Source organism: Symphalangus syndactylus, chromosome X (assembly GCF_028878055.3).
Source record: "Symphalangus syndactylus isolate Jambi chromosome X, NHGRI_mSymSyn1-v2.1_pri, whole genome shotgun sequence".
NCBI lineage: Eukaryota > Metazoa > Chordata > Mammalia > Primates > Hylobatidae > Symphalangus > Symphalangus syndactylus.
Window position 1 is genome coordinate 139,578,111 of NC_072447.2, and position 19,401 is coordinate 139,597,511.

At 38.5% G+C, this 19,401-nt stretch overlaps 1 protein-coding gene across 9 annotated transcripts in view; it reads right to left on the minus strand.

Moving 5' to 3' along the window:
• The window catches only part of ARHGEF6 (Rac/Cdc42 guanine nucleotide exchange factor 6), a 121,206-nt gene that overhangs the window by 49,510 nt on the left and 52,295 nt on the right, over nt 1–19,401 (minus strand). For all 9 annotated transcript variants that reach the window (XM_055269136.2, XM_055269139.2, XM_063634912.1 and 6 more), the window contains one exon: nt 1,054–1,148. In XM_055269136.2, coding sequence (XP_055125111.1) covers nt 1,054–1,148 — 95 coding nt within the window. The remainder of the gene's footprint in view (nt 1–1,053; nt 1,149–19,401) is intronic.

Here is a 19,401-nt window from a genome sequence, read left to right on the forward strand (position 1 = left end):
TGTCTCAGCCTCCCAAGTAGCTGGGATTACAGCCTTGCACTACCACGCCCGGCTAATTTGCTTTTGTATTTTTAGTAGAAACAAGGTTTCACCATGTTGTCCAGGCTGGTCTTGGACTCCTGACCTCAAGCGATCTGCCCGCCTCAGCCTCCCAAAGTGCTGGGATTACAGGCTTTTTGAGCCATCACACCCGGCCAAATTTCTCAAATATATTAACTGATTTAAGTTTGAAGCTGATAGTTCAGACAACTGTTTAGCAATAGTAAACTCTTTCCAAGGTAAAAAGAGAGGTTTTTGTTCTTCATTATATGGGCTGACTGGTAAATTTTCTATATGATCATGATCTCTAGTGAAATGTAATAAATTAAAATAAAAACAAATAAATGCAGTTCACCACTATTTGTTAAATATGCTGTGCCTACAAGGATAAAAAAAAATAGTCACTACTTTTCTTTCATGAAAACTAAAGCTTTCAATTCTTTTAATTCAGGCTTTACACAATCACTTCAGATTTCTAAGACCAGAGTAAGGTTTGAACCTTTTGTCTTTAAAAACACTTTAGCATCTCTTTATCATTCACATTTGCCTGGGTGAAATAATGGCTTGAATAGCTCTTATGAGCATTCACAAAATGCCATACTCTTTCCATTCTCAGAGCATGGGAAAGAAGTTCTGCCCTGGCAAACAAAGGTCGGAGTGAGCATGAGAATTTCCAGTTTATGTGCTTTCTGAATAAAAGCACCAGGGAGTTCTTTTCCTGTAAGGTAAAACCAGGCACATCACTTTTTTTTTTAATGTACAAGATAAAAATTGTGACAGGAAGAAACACAGATCTACTCATTCCTTTCACAGCCAGAAGAGAAAGAAAGCCCAGCTCTCCAAAAGCAACATCTTGCATAATTTCTGTTGCCCTGACCATGTTCTTGGCAACCTGTGATCTGTGGAAATTCTTCTAAAGGGCAAAATCAATTATTCAGTGACATAAGAATAACGATTCCATATGCTGACATTATGTTGCTTTACTTAGTGAGGGGTTTAAAATAAACATCTTACTTGTTATTTGACTGCAGGGGTCTTAAGTAAGTAACAAGAAGAGACTGAAGTTCTTTAGCATATTCTTTTTCAGTGTCCAGGATGTTCTGTAACACCTATGAAAAAAAAAGTCAATGTATTATAATCATCAAGATAGTCTAAGGCAAAATGTAGCTTTGATCTTTTAACCAAATTACTAGGAAGAAAAAAGGTCCTATTTACTCAGGCTACCATTGCAAGCAAGGAACACAAAATCTGAATGCACTTTCTTTCAATCTAGCAAACTACTTTAATTATTGCATGACAACTGGTTATACAGCACAATTCATATGAATACAATTTTTCAGTTACCCATAACTGAAGGGGCCTTGCCATTTACACAGTACTGCTTGGTTATTTATTTCTTGTAGAGACAGGATCTCTCTATGTTGCCCACGGTGGTCTCAAACTCCTGGTCTGGAGCAATCCTCCTGCCTCAGCCTTCCAAAGTGCTGGGATTACAGGTGTGAGCCCACATCAAACCCCACAGTACTGTTTAAAATGTTTTCATGTGCTGTAAATGATTTTATCCTCAGGAAGTTCTCAGTTAGTTAACAAAGAATCATTATTCCTCTTTCATGCAGGAGAAAATTGAGGCCAGCTACCTTAGACATAGAGATTTAATGTCAGTATAATTTAAGGATCGCTGTGATATCAAACATCACAAGAGATTTTTGTTTAAGTTATGTTTGTGATAAGACCTTTAGGGAACAAAATCTGAGGATACAGTGAATTTTTAAGCAGAGTTAAAACTAGTATTTTATTAAAGGCAAAAGGTACTACCATGAACAATTCAAAGAACAAAGTAGGCTGAAGTGTGAGGAATTTAACAAGAGAAATAAAAATTATCATTATTATTAATAATGTAATTAAAATCCTATAGGCAAAACAACCAATATGGGGGATCACAATTTCTCTTCCCCTACCAGTTCTAGGGTCATGTCACAACCCATTTCCAAGCCTCTTCTGGTGACAGGTAAAACCTTCATTTAATACCTAATGTAAATGACGGGTTGATGGGTGCAATGGGCCAGCATGGCACATGTATACCTATGGAACAAGCCTGCACGTTGTGCACATGTACCCTAGAACTTAAAGTATAATAATAATAATAATAAAAACCTTCATTTAAGCTCTTAGAGATAACCCAGTTAACATTCTGGTACATTTTCTTTCATATATTCTAATTCATTCAACGAAATCGACTGAGTGCCTACTCTGCCAACTGCTGTGCTGCCCACAGGGAGTTTATACTGTATTTGCAGAGACATTAAACAGAGAGTTACAAGACAGAGTGAAGTGTCCTTAACTAGGAGAAGTGTATTAGGCTACCAATATGCCAGCCATATACTCACAAGACAATGCATGATAATCTGCTTTTGAAAGGTGGAATGGTCAAAATAAGCGGAGATCCTGGTAACCGTGGGTTCTCTGGGAAACAACTGGAGTGCAGGGTGGTAGTCTTGACTCTGCTGCTGACTGAGAGGTTGCTTCAGTTTAAAACTTTGCTTACATCATCTCAGATTATGACACTGCACCTACCTTGGGGACCATTATGAAGATGTAGTGACACACTGTACAGATAGGTGCTGAGTAAGTGGGAAACAGACCTACCAATTTAAAGGGTTAAAAAAGAGTTTCTCAGCCAGGCGCGGTGGCTCACGCCTGTAATCCCAGCACTTTGGGAGGCCGAGGCGGGCGGATCACGAGGTCAGGAGATCGAGACCATTCTGGCTAACACAGTGAAACCCCATCTCTACTAAAAATACAAAAAATTAGCCGAGCGAGGTGGCGGGCGCCTGTAGTCCCAGCTACGAGGGAGGCTGAGGCAGGAGAATGGCATGAACCCCGGGGGGCGGAGCCTGCAGTGAGCCGAGATCGCGCCACTGCACTCCAGCCTGGGTGAAAGAGCAAGACTCCTTCTCAAAAAAAAAAAAAAAAAAAGGGTTTCTCAATAGCAACATTATTGACATTTCAAACCAGATAATTATTTGTTGTGATGGAATGCCCATAGCATTGCCATGACATTGCCAAATGTCACCTGAAAGGCAATATTGCCCCCAGTTGAGAATCACTGGCTTAGAAGAACACAGGATGGCTTCAAAAGCTCGGGGTTAAATTGTAGCCCCTATACCCAGCCACTCATGTCTACTTTCAGTTCCTCTATTCCTCAGAAACTACCCTCTAAAAGTGTAAATGCAGGGTTCTGGAGGTAGTGATGTTCTCGGAAATTAACCCAGTAATGGAATAGAAATATTCCCCTCTATAGAAAGTCCAAGCGCGAGAATGGAAATTAGAAACTACTTTGAGATGAATGAAAATGAAAACACAGCATACAAAAACTTATGGGGTGCAGTTAACCAGTGCTTAAAGAAAACTATATACTTATAAATGCCTATTTTAAAAAAGAAAAAAAAGACTTTCATTTTTCAGTCTGACATGTAAGGAGCTTAGAAGTCATTACTCCATCCTAACAGGAAGCAAATAGCTAAACAAACTGAAAGAAAACATCGTTTTCTCTTAAATCTGTCAGAAAAGTGAGGTCACAGGGAAAACTGCTACTCCAAAAATTGGAGAAACAGGCAGATAAAGAGAATCACAAATTACCAGAGCAGGGGTCCACAGGCAGAATCCTCCACAGGAACCAGCACTAGGGTAGAAAAACCTACACTGTAATTGACAAACTTCTGGGGGCTCCATAAAGACAAGTCTGAGAGTTAGGAACTCCAGGGGCCCAATATTAGGACAGCACACCCACACTTTTGTGAGTTTAAGCTCCAGTTTTTCTCAGTGAAGATTAGAGGAAAATACCCTCATGCTTCAGGCAGAGGGAGGGAAAAAGTTGCCTTTTTGAATATGTCAGAGCACTCTATTCTTCTTAACAAGGTCTGCCCTCAGGAGAAACTATTTCACCAGAGCATAACTATTTTTTGTTTGTTCGTTTGCTTTGTTTGTTTGTTTCTGTTTTTGTTTTTTGAGACGCAGTTTCGCTTTTGTTGCCCAGGCTGGAGTGCAATGGCGCGATCTCGGCTCACCGCAACCTCCACCTCCTGGGTTCAAGCCATTCTCCTGCCTCAGCCTCCCTAGTAGCTGGGATTACAGGCATGCGCCACCACGCCCAGCTAATTTTGTATTTTTAGTAGAGACGGGGGTTTCACCACGTTGGTCAGGCTGGTTTCGAACTCCTGACCTCAGGTTATCCGCCTGCCTTGGCCTCCCAAAGTGCTGGGATTACAGGCGTGAGCCACTGCGCCCGGCCCGAGCATAACCTATTGAATTTTTATCACATGCTAACTGTTATGGCGGAAGGTCAATAAGCAACTCCAGCCAGCTCTAGCCTGCCACATGGGGGAAGGAAGATAACCCAACTCCAGCCCTTTCTAGCCATCCTGTCCCACCTAAGGGGGAGAACTAGGAAGCATTGGTGAAGTTCACAGTCCAGGGACACAAGCTCATTAAAAACTGAGACCAGTCATGGAAATATAGAATGCTTCCCCTCCTTCTACACCTTACCACCACATTACTAAAGGATTATTTACCACAGTTCCTTTACCCAGTACATCATGTCAGGCTTCCAACAACAATTTACAAGGCATATTAAAAGGCAAAAAATACAGTATGAAGAGACAAAACAAGCATCAGAACTTAAGCCAGATAACACAGGAATGTTAGAATTATCAGACCAGTGTTTTTAAGTAACTGTGATTAATACACTAAGGACTCTAACAGAAAAAGTAGACAACGTGCAAGAATAGATGGATATTATAAGCAGAGAGACAGACATTCTAAGAAAGAATCAAAAAGCAATGCTAGAGATTAAAAACACTGTAACAGAAATGAAGAATGCCTGCACATGATGGACTCAATAGTGATCTGGGCATGGCTGAGGAAAGAATCTTTGAGCTTGAGAATATGTCAATAGAAACTGCTACAACCAAAAAGCAAAGAGAAAAAAGATTGGGGGAATAAAATAGAAGAGAGTATGAAAGAACTGTGGGACAACTACAAAAGGTGCAACATCCATGTAATGTGGAAATATCAGGAGAGGAAAGAGAAAATAATGGAAGAAATATTTGAAACAATAGTGGTTGAGAATTTACTCAAAATTAGTCAGACACCAAATCACAGATCCAGGAAGCTCAGAGACCAAGTAGGATAAATGCAAAAGAAAATTCTAAGCATGTGATACTCAAACTCCAGAAAATCAAAAATAAAGAAAAAATTATTGAAAGAAGCCATGGGAAACAAACAGTTTATCTATACAGAAGTTCAAATAAAAGTTACATCTGACCTCTCCTCAGAAACACAGCAAGCAAGAGGAGAGTGCAGTGAAATATTTAAAGTGTTGAGAGAAAAACCCACTAACCTTGAGTTCTGTGTCTTGTGAAATTATCCTTCAAAAGTGAAAGACAAATCAAAACTTTTTCAGACAAACAAAAACTGAGGGAAACGGTCACCATTAGACCTGCCTTGCAAGAAATGTTAAAAGAAGTTCTTCACAGAGAAGAAAAACAATATAGGTCAGAAATCTGAATCTACATGAAGAAGGAAAGAATGTTAGAGAAGGGATAAGCAAAGATAAAATAAAAACTTTTTTCTTATTTTTAATTGACCTAATAGATAACAGTTTATTCAAAATAATAATAGCAGCAACGTATTTGATTATGTGTGTGTATATACTAATGTGTATTTATGTGTAAGTAAAATGAGTGACAGCAATCATACAAGGGATGGGAGGTAATAATTAGGAATACGATGTTATTATAAGGTCCTTGCACTACCTGAGAATATAGTATGTATCTTTGTATAGTATTATATGAAAGTGAACTGGGACTAGCTATAAAGGCATAGAGCAACCACTAAAAATGTTTTTCTTAATGAAATATAATTGATATGTGAAAAAAGAGAAATGGAATCATATAAAATGCTTAATTAAAACAAAAAGCAAAAAAATGTGGAAGACAAAAAGCGAACAACGAAAAGGGCAACAAATAGAAAACAGTAACAAGTATGGTAGGCATTAATCCACCTATATCAATAATCACTTTAAATGTCAGTGGTCTAAATGTACCAATGAAAAGACAGACATTTTCAGAGTGAATCAAAAATTAAGACTCAACCATATGCTGTTAATAAGAAATTCAATTTAAATATAAAGACACTTATAAATTAAAAGTAAAGGGATGAAAAAGGAGATATCATGTTCATACTAATCAAAAGAAAGCTGGAGTGGCTATGTTAATTTTAGACAGAGCAAACATTAGAGCACAAAAAATTATCAGGAATAAAAAGAGGCATTACATAATAATAAAGAGGTCAGTTCTCCAGCAAGACATAACAGTCCTTAATATGTATGTGCCTAAAAGCAGAATCAAACTACATTGCAACTTTTATAATCAGGCACAACTTTTATAACCAAATGAAAACTCTTCCATCAAAATTGCAGTGGAAGCGTTCTCCCTTCAATCAATAATAAAAAAAATTAACACTCTAGTTCCTTGTCAGTGCAAATGACAATAAATTTGCTTACTTAACCGGCTCTCATTCAAAAACCAGGTGAATAAAGTATATTGATAAATCTGAAAGTATATTGATATATCTAACTTCCCACAGAATGACAATAACAATTATGAAAAACTGTTAAATAATTTATACAAATTTCTTTATGCATAGCTTTTTAGAACTTTTAGTATGATAAATATATTTCGAATCTCTAAGCAGGGCCAATATGATATTGTGTTTTTCAAACATATTTGACAATGGCATTGTGTATTTTTTAGGCATTTTACACACATTGTTACTTGCTAATTGCTATTCCAAGAAATGAACAAAGGAACAAAAGAAATGAACAAAAGAAACATTTTCTTTGGCTGAGTTATATTTTAATATTATGCCTTTCAGTGAGAACTGACATTAGAAGTAGCTATATGAAAGGCCATCATAGTTTTAAACTATTGTTGTAAACTATAGTTAAAGACATTGTCCAGTATGTTGACTGGCATTCTTGGAGTAAATTACTCCTGTGATTTAATACTTGGTAAAAAAAAAAAAAATGTGAGGCAAAAACCGCTAGAACTTCAAGTAGAAATAGATAAATCTATTGTAGTTGAGACTTCAATACCCCTCTATCAGAAATGGAGAGATCCAGCAAGCAGAAAATCAGTAAGGACATATTAGAACTCAATAGTACCATCAAGCAACCGGATATAGTTGGCATCTATAGACTACTTCATCCAACAACAGCAGATTACATATTCTCCTCAAGCCTACATGAAACATTCCTCAAGACAGACCACATTATGATCCATAAAACCCACCTTAGCAAATTTAAAAGAATAGAAATCATGCAATCTATGATCTCAGACGACAATGTAATCAAACTAGAAATCAATAACAGAAAAATACTTGGAGATTAAACAACACATCTCAAAATAACACATTTATTTTCTAAAAAGATATTTCAAGAGAAATTTTAAAATATTTTGAACTAAATGGAAATGAAAGTATAACTTATTAAAATGTGTGGAATGCAGTGAAAGCAGTGCTTGTAGGGAAATTTATAGCACTGAATGCATATATTAGAAAAGAAGAAAGATCTAAAATAAATAATCTAAGCTTCCACCTTAGGAAACTACAAAAAGAAGAGCAAACTAAATCTAAAGCACACAGAAGAAAAGAAATAATAAAAATTAGGGCAGAAATCAATGAGACTGAAAACAGAAAATCAGTAGAGGAAATCAATAAAACCAAAAGCTGGCTCTTTGAAAAGATCAATAAAATTGATGAACTTCATTGAAAAAAAGAGAGAAGATACAAACTGTTAGTATCAGAAATGAAATGGCAGGATATCACTAGAGATCCCATGGACATTAAAATAATGTTAAAGGAATATTATTAATAACTCTGCCTACAAATTTGATAACCTAAATTAAATGGACCAGTTTTTTAAAGACACAATCTGCCAACACTCAAAAGAGAAGAAATAGATAATCTGAATAGGCCTACATCTAGTAAAGAAAATGAATTGGTAATTAACATCCTTCCAAAACAGAAAGCATTAAGCCCAGATAGGTTCACTGGTAAATTCTACTAAACATTTAAGGAAGAAATTATATCAATTCTTTACAATCTCTTCCAAAACATAGAAGCAGAGAGAATATATACTTCCTAACTCATTTTATGAAGCCAGAATTATCCCAATACCCCAACCAAAGACATTACAAGAAAACTACAAACCAATATCTCTAATGAACATAGTTACTAAAATCATCAACAAAATATTAGCAAATGAAATCCAGCAATAGATAAAAATAATGCTACAACACAGCCAAGTGTGATTTAACAAAGTATGCAAGGCCAGTTCAACATTCCAAAAAATCACTAATGTAATCTATCACATCAACAGGCTAGAGAAGGAAAATCACATGATCATATCAACAGATTCAGAAAAGGCATTTGACAATATACAACACCTATTCATGATTTTTTTTAATTCTCAGAAAACTAGGAATAGTTTCTCAACTTGATAAAGAACAGCTACGAAAAAAAAAAAAACGAAAAAAAAAAACAAACAAAAAACCCCGACATCTAACATCATACTTAATGGTAAGAAGCCAGATGCTTTCCTACTAAGATTAGGAACAAAACAAGAGTGTTCCCTCACACCACTCCTTTTCAACATCATATTGAACATCCTAGCTAATGCAATAAGAAAAAAATAAAAGGTATACACATTGGAAAGGAAGAAATAAAACTGTCTTTATTTGCAGATAACATGATTGTATATGTAGAAAATCTGAATAAATCAAAAAAATTTCTGGAGCTAATGAGTGATTATAACATGGTTGCAAGATGCAAAGTCAATACACAAATGTCAATCATTTTCCTTTATATCAGCAATAAACAATTAAAATCTGAAACAAAAAAACATAATATCATTTAGATTAGCACCTCTAAAAATGCAACACTTAGGTATAAATCTAAGAAAATATGTACAAGATCTATACAAAGAAAACTACAAAACTCTGGTAAAAGAAATCAAAGAACTAAATAAATGGGGAGATATCCTATATTCATGGGTAGAAAGACTCAATATTATCAAGATGTCAGTTATTTCCAACTTGATCTATAGATTCAACACAATTCCAATCAAAATCTCAGTAAGTTATTTTGTGGATATTGACAAACAGATTCAAATACAAAACCAGTATGTTGAAGAGATATATGCACTCCCATGTTCATTTCAGCATTATTCATGATAGCCAAAATATGAAATCAGTGAATGCACGGACAGAGAAAATGTGGTATAAAAACACAATGGAGGCTGGGCATGGTGGCTCATGCCTATAATCTCAGCACTTTGGGAGGCTGGGGAGAGCAGATTGCTTGAGCTCAAGAGTTTGAGACCAGCCTCGGCAACATGGTGAGACCCTGTCTCTACAAAAAACTAAAAAACTAGCCAGGTGTGGTGGTGCAGCCCTGTAGCCCCAGCTACTTGGGAGGCTGAAGTGGAAGGATTGCTTGAGTCCAGGGGGCAGAGGTTGCAGGGAGCTGGGATCACACCACTGCACTCCAGTCTGAGTGACAGAGCAAGACCCTGTCTCAAAACAAAACAAAACACAATGGAATACTACTCAGTCGTTAAAAAGATGAAAAACCTGCCATTTGCAACAACATGGATGAACCTAGAAGACATTATGTTAAGTGAAATAAGTCAGGCCTAGTAAGAAAAATACCACATGATCTCATCATATGTGTAATCTTAAAAAGTTGATCTCATAGAACTAGATAATAGAATGGTGGTTACAAGGGGCTGGGGCAGTTGGGGGAGCTGGTTGGGATGATATTGATCAAAGGATATGAAATATCTGTTAGGAGGAATAAGTTCAAGAGAGCTCTTGTGCAACATTGTGACTATAGTAAATAACAATATATTGTACTCTTAAAAAATGCCTAGAGAGTGAATGTTAATTGTTCTTACCACAAAAATGATAACTATGTGAGGTAATATGTGTGTTAATCAGCTAGCTTTAGTCATTCCACAATGACTAAACATGACAGAACATCATGTTGTACACAATTAGTACATATAATTTTATCTGTCAATTAAAAAAAAGACTATTCAGTGGGGAGAGAACATTTTTTTTCAACAAATGGTGCTGAGAAAACTGGATATCCACATGCAAAACAAAGAATTTACACCCCTACCTCATACTATATACAAAAACTAACTCAAAATGGATTTCAGAGTTAAATCTACAAAAGTCTTAAAGTAAACAGAGGACAAAATCTTCATGACTTTCAATTTCGCAATGGATTCTTGGGTGACACAAAAAGCATAACAAAACAAAAATAAGTAAATTGGAATTCATCAAAATTAAAAACTTCTGTGTGTGAAATGACATTATCAAGAAAGTGAAAAGACAGCTCATAGAATGGAAGAAATATTTGCAAATCATATATCTGATAAGAGTCTAGTATCCACAATATATATAGAACTATTACAACTCAACAACAAAAATAATCAATTAAAGTTGGCAAAGAATTTGAATAGAAATTTCTCCAAAGAATATATACAAATGGCCAAAAAGCATACCCAACATCATTAACTATTAGGAAAATGCTAATCAAAACTACAATTAGATACTACTTGATACTCAATAGGGTGGTTATATTACAAAGAAAAAAACAGACAATAACAAGTGTTGGTGAGGATGTAGAGAAACGGAAACTCTTACAATTGCTGGTAAGAATGTAAAATGGTACTGCTACTGTGATAAACAGTTTGGCCATTCCTCAGAAAGTCAAACATAGAGTTACCATGTGACCCAGCAATTCTACTCCTAAAGAAGTGAAAACATATGTCTACACAAAAATTTGCACATGAATGTTCACAGCAGCATTTTTAATAATAACCAAAAAGTGGCAGCAACCCAAGGTCCATCAACTGATAAATGGATAAATAAAAGCTGGTCTAAACATACAATGGAATATTACTTAGCTATAAAAAGAAGTACTGATACATTCTGCAACATGGATGAACCTTGAAAATATTATGCTAAGCGAAAGAAACCAAACACAAAATATCACACATTATAGAATTCCATGTATGTAAAACTTCCAGAATAGGCAAAATCCATACAGACAGAAAGTAGATTAGTGGTTGCCAAGGGCTGGAGGGAATGGGAAATGGGAAGTGACTGCTAATGGATAGAAGGTTTTTTGGTGGGGTGATAACAATGTTATGAAATTAGATGAGATAGTGGCGATCATTGTGCAACTCTGTGAATACACTAATAACAGTGAATTGCACACTTTAAAATGGTGAATTTTATGCTATGTGAATTGTACCTCAATAAAGCTATTATTTAAAACAAAGCACAAATTTCTCACCTGTAAATAAAAACTCTTCTGTTTTTTCTCTGACTCCAAGTCCTTATGCAGGGTCATGGCCCTCAGTACTCAAGCTTGTTCATCATGATAACTCTTTGTCCATCTGTGTTGTTGTTCACTGCAGTTCCTCAAGTAATCACTTATACTCAACATTGATACTCTTTTTTTTAATTCATAGAAATGGAGAGAAATGCACTAGAATTCAACAGTACTATATTTTATTAAGTAAAAAGGAGGAGGTGAGGCTCATATGCACACTGCTTTATTTAAAATATTTATTTGGGCCAGGGGGAGTGGCTCATGCCTATAATTACAGCACTTTGGGAGGCCGAGGCAGGCAGATCACTTGAGGCCAGGAGTTTGAGACCAGCCTGGCCAACATGGTGAAACCCCCATCTCTACTAAAAATACAAAAATTAGCTGGGTATGGTGGCACATGCCTGTAATCCCAGCTACTTGGAAGGCTGAGGTAGGAAGATTGCTTTCACCTGGGAGGTGGAGGTTGCAGTGAGCCCAAATCAAATCGCGCCGCTGCACTTCAGCTGGGCGACAGAGGGAGGGTGTGTCTCAAAAACTATAAAAATAACAATTAAATATTTACTTGGTTATCTATAGTATTGGTGTTCGGATTCAAAAAGGATAGGGCCCTTTTATATTCGGGAGGGAATTAAATCTTCTAATGTTTTTGTTCACACTTCTCTTTTCTCTCTTTTTTTTTTTTAGACGGAGTCTCACTCTGTCGCCCAAACTGGAGTACAGTGGCACAATCTCGGCTCAATGCAACCTCTGCCTCCTGGGTTCCAGTGATTCTTCTGCCTCAGCCTCCTGAGTAGCTGGAACTACAGGCGCATGCTACCATGCCCAGCTAATTTTTGTATTTTTAGTAGAAGCAGGTTTCACCATATTGGCCAGGCTGGTCTCGAACTCCTGACCTCGTGATCCGCCCACCTTGGCCTCCCAAAGTGCTGGAATTACAGGTGTGAGCCACCATGCCTGGCCTGTTCACACTTTTCTAAAAAGACCATGTCTGGTAACAAGCCATCTCACATCCTCGCCCTTCCTTTCTAACATTTTTTAAATTTTTTTAATTATTCATTTATTTTTTGTTGTGTGTTTGTTTGATTGTTTTTGAGACAGAGTTTTGCTGTGTCACCCAAGCAGGAGTGCAGTGGTGCTATCTTGGCTCACTGCAGCATTGGCCTCCCAGACTCAAATGATCCTCCTGCCTCAGCCTCCCAAGTAGCTCGGCCTGCAAGCACATGCCACCATGCCCAGCTAATTTTTTATTTTTTGTCGAGACAGAGTCTCACTATGTTGCCCAGGCTGGCCTTGAATTCCTGGGCTCAAACTATCCTCCTGCCTCTGCCTCCCAAAGTTCTGGGATTACAGGCATGAGCAACCATGCCCAGCTGTCACCCTCCCTTAAAGCACTGTTGTCTATAACTGTCATAGTCCCTGAATTATAATATCTGTTGAAATAAAAACAACAGCAAACAGTCATTGCTTGAAGGGAACTTTTAAATTAGAAAAATCATAGATATTATTTTCATCATAAAATGTGATTTTTAAAACAAACACTACTTTAATTCCGTGGTTGATATAATTCACTCTGCTTCTCCCCCATTGAAATAGCCTTAATATTTCAACTCCCTTTAAAATGCTACCATCTGGGGCTCTTGTACCTGAAATTGCTAAGATTCTTCAAGAAGGATGCCAAGTGTCCTGCTCCAATGGGTTTACTTGCTAGGTGAGACAACACACTTTCTAGGGTACCCATCTCTGCTGGAACCACTGGCATAGGGCAGTTACTTCCCATGGGAGGGAGGCACGCAGACACTTCCTGCTGCCTTGGAGTGAGTTCTGGAGAGCTAAATGGAAATATACATTAAACTCCTAGGACTGCAAGTTTTGAGAGTGGCAGAATGGACTTTACAAAATTAAAATGACAAAAGTGGTTAATAAGTCTTTTTATCGAATTATGCCCCCCTCCCCCCCCAAAAAAAAACGCATGTGAGTAGTAATATACTAAATAGAACTTCTCTTGCTGTGGTTGGATGAGCAGGAATGTTCATCAGGGTGGATGTTTGGGATTCCTTCCCAAAGTCACTCGGAACTTTATTGCTTTCTTCAATCTCAGAAGATCAACTGATGAACTTCTGAGACTGGTTCTTTATTTTTCAGGCCACAGGGCATCTAATGTAAAAGGATAAGAAGGGAAGCAGACAGAGAAGGCTATGTGCTCCCAAACAGAAGGCCTCAGTGGTGACTCAGAAGGCAAGGAGTTTGGCAGGCCAAGCAACTTCAGAGCAGTACAATTTGATCTGATGAAATCCATTCAAACTCACTAAAATAGACTCTGCCCAGATACTGCCTTTGCCTCCCTGACTCTGTCTTCACAAGGACAACTGGGCATCCTTTTGCTCAACCAACCTTTGCCTGAATTCAGAATAAAATAGACAGTGAGAAAACATAGGAAAAAAAAAGGTGGAGGCTTTTGCTACCACCATCCTGGGCTATTGATTTTCCAATAAAACACATTTCCTACATTTCCTGGAGAGGCTTTAGAGTGAGTTCATTTGTATAACTATGTTTTCCAAAAGGAAGGAGTCATAAAAGTATAAAGAAATTATTTTAAGAAAAATGCATAAACAATGGCTGAAAATAGAGATATCTCCAATGATAAAGGAGACTATAATGGTCTCAGGAAACCTTAAATCAAAGCAAAAATATTACATTATAGGAATTCTGAGATAATTATGGTGCCTATGAAAATGAGCTAATGTTGGTAAAGTTCTTTGAAAACAAAAAGGGAAATATATTATAATATTTATGTCATATTTGATTTCTATGCCAGTAGAACCGCCTGCAGTGATTGATTCTGCATGCCCAGGTCCTTGGCTTTCACAAAACAAGCAGCACTATTCCCCATTATCCACAGATAGATTCATGAACTCCACAGGATCCTGTCACTTCCTCCACCTCCAGCCCTCACATGGAAGAGCGGTATAGAGGAGTAAGATGGGAAGAGGGTAAGAAAGAAATAAGAGCGGATATGGAAAAGAGAATCAATGGATAGATGTGTAAGGTAGTTTAGGCTAGTAGAATTAAAAAGGTGGGTGAGCACTAGAAAGGTAGAAAAATCCAGGGTGGGAGCGAGAGGGTAGATAGATGGGTGAGAGAGAAAATGAGGGTGAGCAGAAGGCAGGAAGCTACAGCAAAGGTTACCCGAGGCTTCCTAGGATTTTTGTAATGTAACATGCCACAGCCTTCCTCCCATATTTTCTACTGCAGGCAGGTTCTATAAAACATGCCCTTTAGGCATCTACCATATGTTACATAAAGTAGAAGAAAGCAAGAACAAAATAAATGATATTGGTCCTTAGTGATTATATTTTCCTACTTGGATGTGGGGAAATATCATCTTTCACTGTGCACACAGATGCTCATCCCCAGAGTTGAATATTAGGATTACTGTGAGTCTGGCCTATTTCTGACAGCACAAAGGCCAGCTTTATTAAGTGTGCTGCAATAGTTGCAGTGAATAAAGAATTTCATCTTACAAGGGATATGTGGATGGGAGAAGAAGAGAGTGCAGTCCACTCTCTGACCTGCAGGGACTAATTACAGACAGGCACATTCTTGCCTGGGAGAATTTGCTCATATAGCTCCTCCTGTCTGAATAAGCTTTCAGCTCTTCTCTGCTTGTCTAACTTCTGACCTTCCTCCAAGATTTGCCTTGAATCCTACATCCTCCATTCAACCTCTTCCTTGATTGGTTCTCATATTTTAGGTGAAGTGAGCATCAGAGCCACCTGTGTGTTAAGGGGAAGTGGTTAAGGAAGGAGTGGGAGGAGTTGTTTAAAACGCTATTTCCTGGAATCAACAGCCAGAGAATTTGATGTAGCAAGTCAGGTGTGTGGCCCAGATGTCTGCCTGTCTGTCTTTCTTTCTTTTTTATTTATTTATTTATTTATTTATTTATTTATTTTGAGACGGAGTCTCGCTCTGTCGCCCAGGCTGCAGTGCAGTGGCGCAATCTTGGCTCACTGCAAGCTCCGCCCCCCGGGGTTCACGCCGTTCTCCTGCCTCAGCCTCTCTTGAGTAGCTGGGACTACAGGCGCCCGACACCATGCCCGGCTTATTTTTTGTATTTTTAGTAGAGACGGGGTTTCATCATGGTCTCGATCTCCTGACCTCGTGATCTGCCCACCTCGGCCTCCCAAAGTGCTGGGATTACAAGCGTGAGCCACCGCGCCCGGCCTCTTTCTTTCTCTTTCTTTCTTTCTTTCTTTTATTTCTTTCTTTCTTTCTCCTTTCTCTTTCCTTTCTCTTTCTCTGTTTCTCTCTTTCTCTCCTTCTCTCCTTCTCTCTCTCTCTCTCCCTCCCTCCCTCTCTCTCTCTCTCTCTTTCTTTCTTTTTTGAGACAGAGTCTCACTTTGTCACCCAGGCTGGAGTGCAATGGTGCAATCTCGGCTCACTGCAACCTCCGCCTCCCAGGTTCAAGCAATTCTCCTGCCTCAGTCTCCCAAGTAGCTGGGGATTACAGGCCCGGGCCACAATGCCCAGCTAATTTTTGTATTTTTAGTAGAGACGGGGTATCGCCATGTTGGCCTGGCTGGTCTCGAACTCCTGACCTCAAGTGATCCACCCACCTTGGCCTCCGAAGGTGCTGGGATTACAGGCGTGAGCCACCACACCCATATGTCTGTAGTTTTAACAAGCTCCCCAGGTGCCTCCGAGACAAAGGATCCCAACCGCATTTTGAAAAACCCATGTTACAACACCTTACAAACTTACATCATTCTCTACCGTGTGGCTTACACTATCATGTTTGACCTGCCCTCCCAATGAGACCATGGGTGCCAAGACCTAAGTGCTGCATACAAATAAAGCCTGACAACCAAGCTGTATCAATTCCTTTTTCTGATTTTCACTTTTTAAATCTTCCTGGCATATAACATTAAGTTACAATAAGCAAAGAAAGACAATGGGCAGAAGAAGATTATTAGAAAAATAATTAATAGTGACAGAAGTTTAACATATGGCAGCAATAATTGAGGACAATTAAGGAACCAAGGTCAGGGACAGCAAAAGCTTTCTCTGCACTGCCATGTCCCTCAAGGATGCTAAGTTCCTATTCAAAACAACAAGCCAGGAGTGGCCAAGTCTCAGTTACCCACATTAAACATGCCTAGTGGCAGGTGCGGGTCTGAGCTGGGTGCCCACAGCCACTTTGGTCACACTGGGCAACTACGTAACATTTCAAAATTGACATGATGCCAGAACTGCATCAAGGCCTAAATGGGGCTGAAATCAGCAGATAATCCCTTAGAAACTTGAAAAAGAGGAGAATATGTCTGCAGATTTGCAAATTCCCAGAGGTCTCTATCCTGCCCAAGTTTACAGGATGTGATGATTAATTTTATGTGTCGACCCAAGTTGGCACATAAAATTAATCATCACATCCTGTAAACTTGGGCAGGATAGACAGGGTGCCCAGATATTTAGCTAAACATTATTTCCGCATGTGTCTGTAAGGGTTTTCCAGATGAGATTAGCATTTAAATTGGTAGATGGAGTAGAGCATATTGCCTGCCTATTGTGAGTGGGCTTCATCCAATCTGCTAAGGACCTGAATAGAACAAAAAGGTAGAAGAAGAAAAATCAACCAACCAAAATCTCTTCACATCCACATCTAGTTACAATATATCCAGCTGGTCAATAATTAAGCAATATTCACATCGAAGTTCTACAGGTTCTTCACAGGCTATCATGAGTTCCCCCAAGACATTTGTTTTCTTTATTAGGTCTGAGGTTTGGGATAATATCTACCAAAAAAAACTGTTAAACATATATGTCCTTTGACCTAAGAAGAAGGGAGAATTTGCTTTCTCTGTCTGCCTATTTGAGCTAGAAAATTGATCTTCTCCTGACCTCAGAGTGAAACTTACACTATCAGCTCTCTGGTTCCCAGGCCTTTGGACTTGTACGGAATTACACCACCAGCTTTCCTGGGTCTCCAGCTTTGAGACAGTAGAGTGTGGAATTTCTCAGCCTCCATAGTCACATGTGCCAATTCCTTATTCATTCTCTCTCTCTCTGTCTCCCCTCATTGGTTCTGTTTCTCTGGGAAACCTGACTAATACACAGGACCAAAATACAGAGGGCCCTGCGCTGGCAAAGACTCATTAAATGGAAGAGCATAAGAACAGGTCTGGCTGGGTGCAGTGGCTCACACTTGTAATCCCAGCACTTTGAGAAACCAAGGCGGGAGGACCACCTCAGGTCAGGAGTTCGAGACCAGCCTGGCCAACATGGCGAAACCCCGTCTCTACTAAAAATACAAAAATTAGCCGGGAATTGTGGTGCATGCCTGTAATCCCAGCTACTCGGGAAGATGAGGCAGGAGAATCGCTTGAACCTGGGAGGCAGAGGTTGCAGTGAGTCAAGATCATGCCACTGCACTCCAGCCTGGGCAACAGAGTGAGACTCCATCTCAAAAAAAAAAGAATAGGTCTGGTCAGAGACAAGTATTATTGGGGTATAGGGATAGAAAAATCTTTATGGACCAGGGGCAGTGGCTCACACCTGTAATCCCAGCACTTTCAGAGGCCAAGGCGGGCAGATCACGAGGTCAGGAGTTCGAGACCAGCCTGGCCAATATAGTGAAACCCCGTCTCTACTAAAAATACAAAAATTAGCCGGGCGTGGTGGCGCTCGCCTGTAGTCGCAGCTACTCGGGAGGCTGAGGCAGAAGAATTGCTTGAACCCAGGAGGCGGAGGTTGCAGTGAGCCGAGATCGTGCCCCTGCACTCCAGCCAGGGCGACAGAGTGAGACTCGTGTCAAAAAAAAAAAAAAAAGAAAAAAGAAAAAAAAGAAAAATCTTTATGAAAAAGAAAGAATACATAATTTCCTGTTTTATTTAAAAATTTATATACACAAATATTACAGGCTATATATACATATATATGCATATATATGTATACACATACACCTACCCTAAAGAAAATTTGGCATGACATTCACTAACATGTTAATAGTGATTATTTCTAAGTGGTGGGATTACATGTGGTATTTATTTTCTTTTTTACATTATTTCTGTATTGTCTGACATTTAAAAAACAGTTATTTATATAACTAGTTATATAAGAGAAAAAGTTATTTCTTTTTTTAATGAAGTAAAAATCAGTCATTAGTATTCTTATAGATTTAGCAACAGAAAATATCTACAATTAATGACTCTTAGAGGGAAGAAGATTTAATATACCATCAGATGAGGGCACTTTTCATGTGAGTGAAATTGATTTTACAAGTCTACAAATCCTGTGGATGAAATAGATTTTTTTTATTCAACACAGATTAGGAGAACAATCAGAACACTCAAAACATATTTTGAATTATTTGACACTAAAAATTTGCCTAACTATTCAAAGCCAAAGAAATGTGGATTTAAAAAAATCAACCAACCAAAATCTCTTCACATCCACATCTAGTTACAATATATCCAGCTGGTCAATAATTAAGCAATATTCACATCGAAGTTCTACAGGTTCTTCACAGGCTATCATGAGTTCCCCCAAGACATTTGTTTTCTTTATTAGGTCTGAGGTTTGGGATAATATCTACCAAAAAAAACTGTTAAACATATATGTCCTTTGACCTAAGCACTTAACTTTCACCATACAGATCTTTATATGCTTTGGCAAAGTGATATATATAAGCTATTCAATGCAGAATTGTCTATTACAGCAAGGAACTAGAAACAACACACGTCTTCCAAGGCCGGGCGCGGTGGCTCAAGCCTGTAATCCCAGCACTTTGGGAGGCCGAGGCGGGCGGATCACGAGGTCAGGAGATCGAGACCATCCTGGCTAATACGGTGAAACCCCGTCTCTACTAAAAATACAAAAAAATTAGCCGGGCGTGTTGGCGGGCGC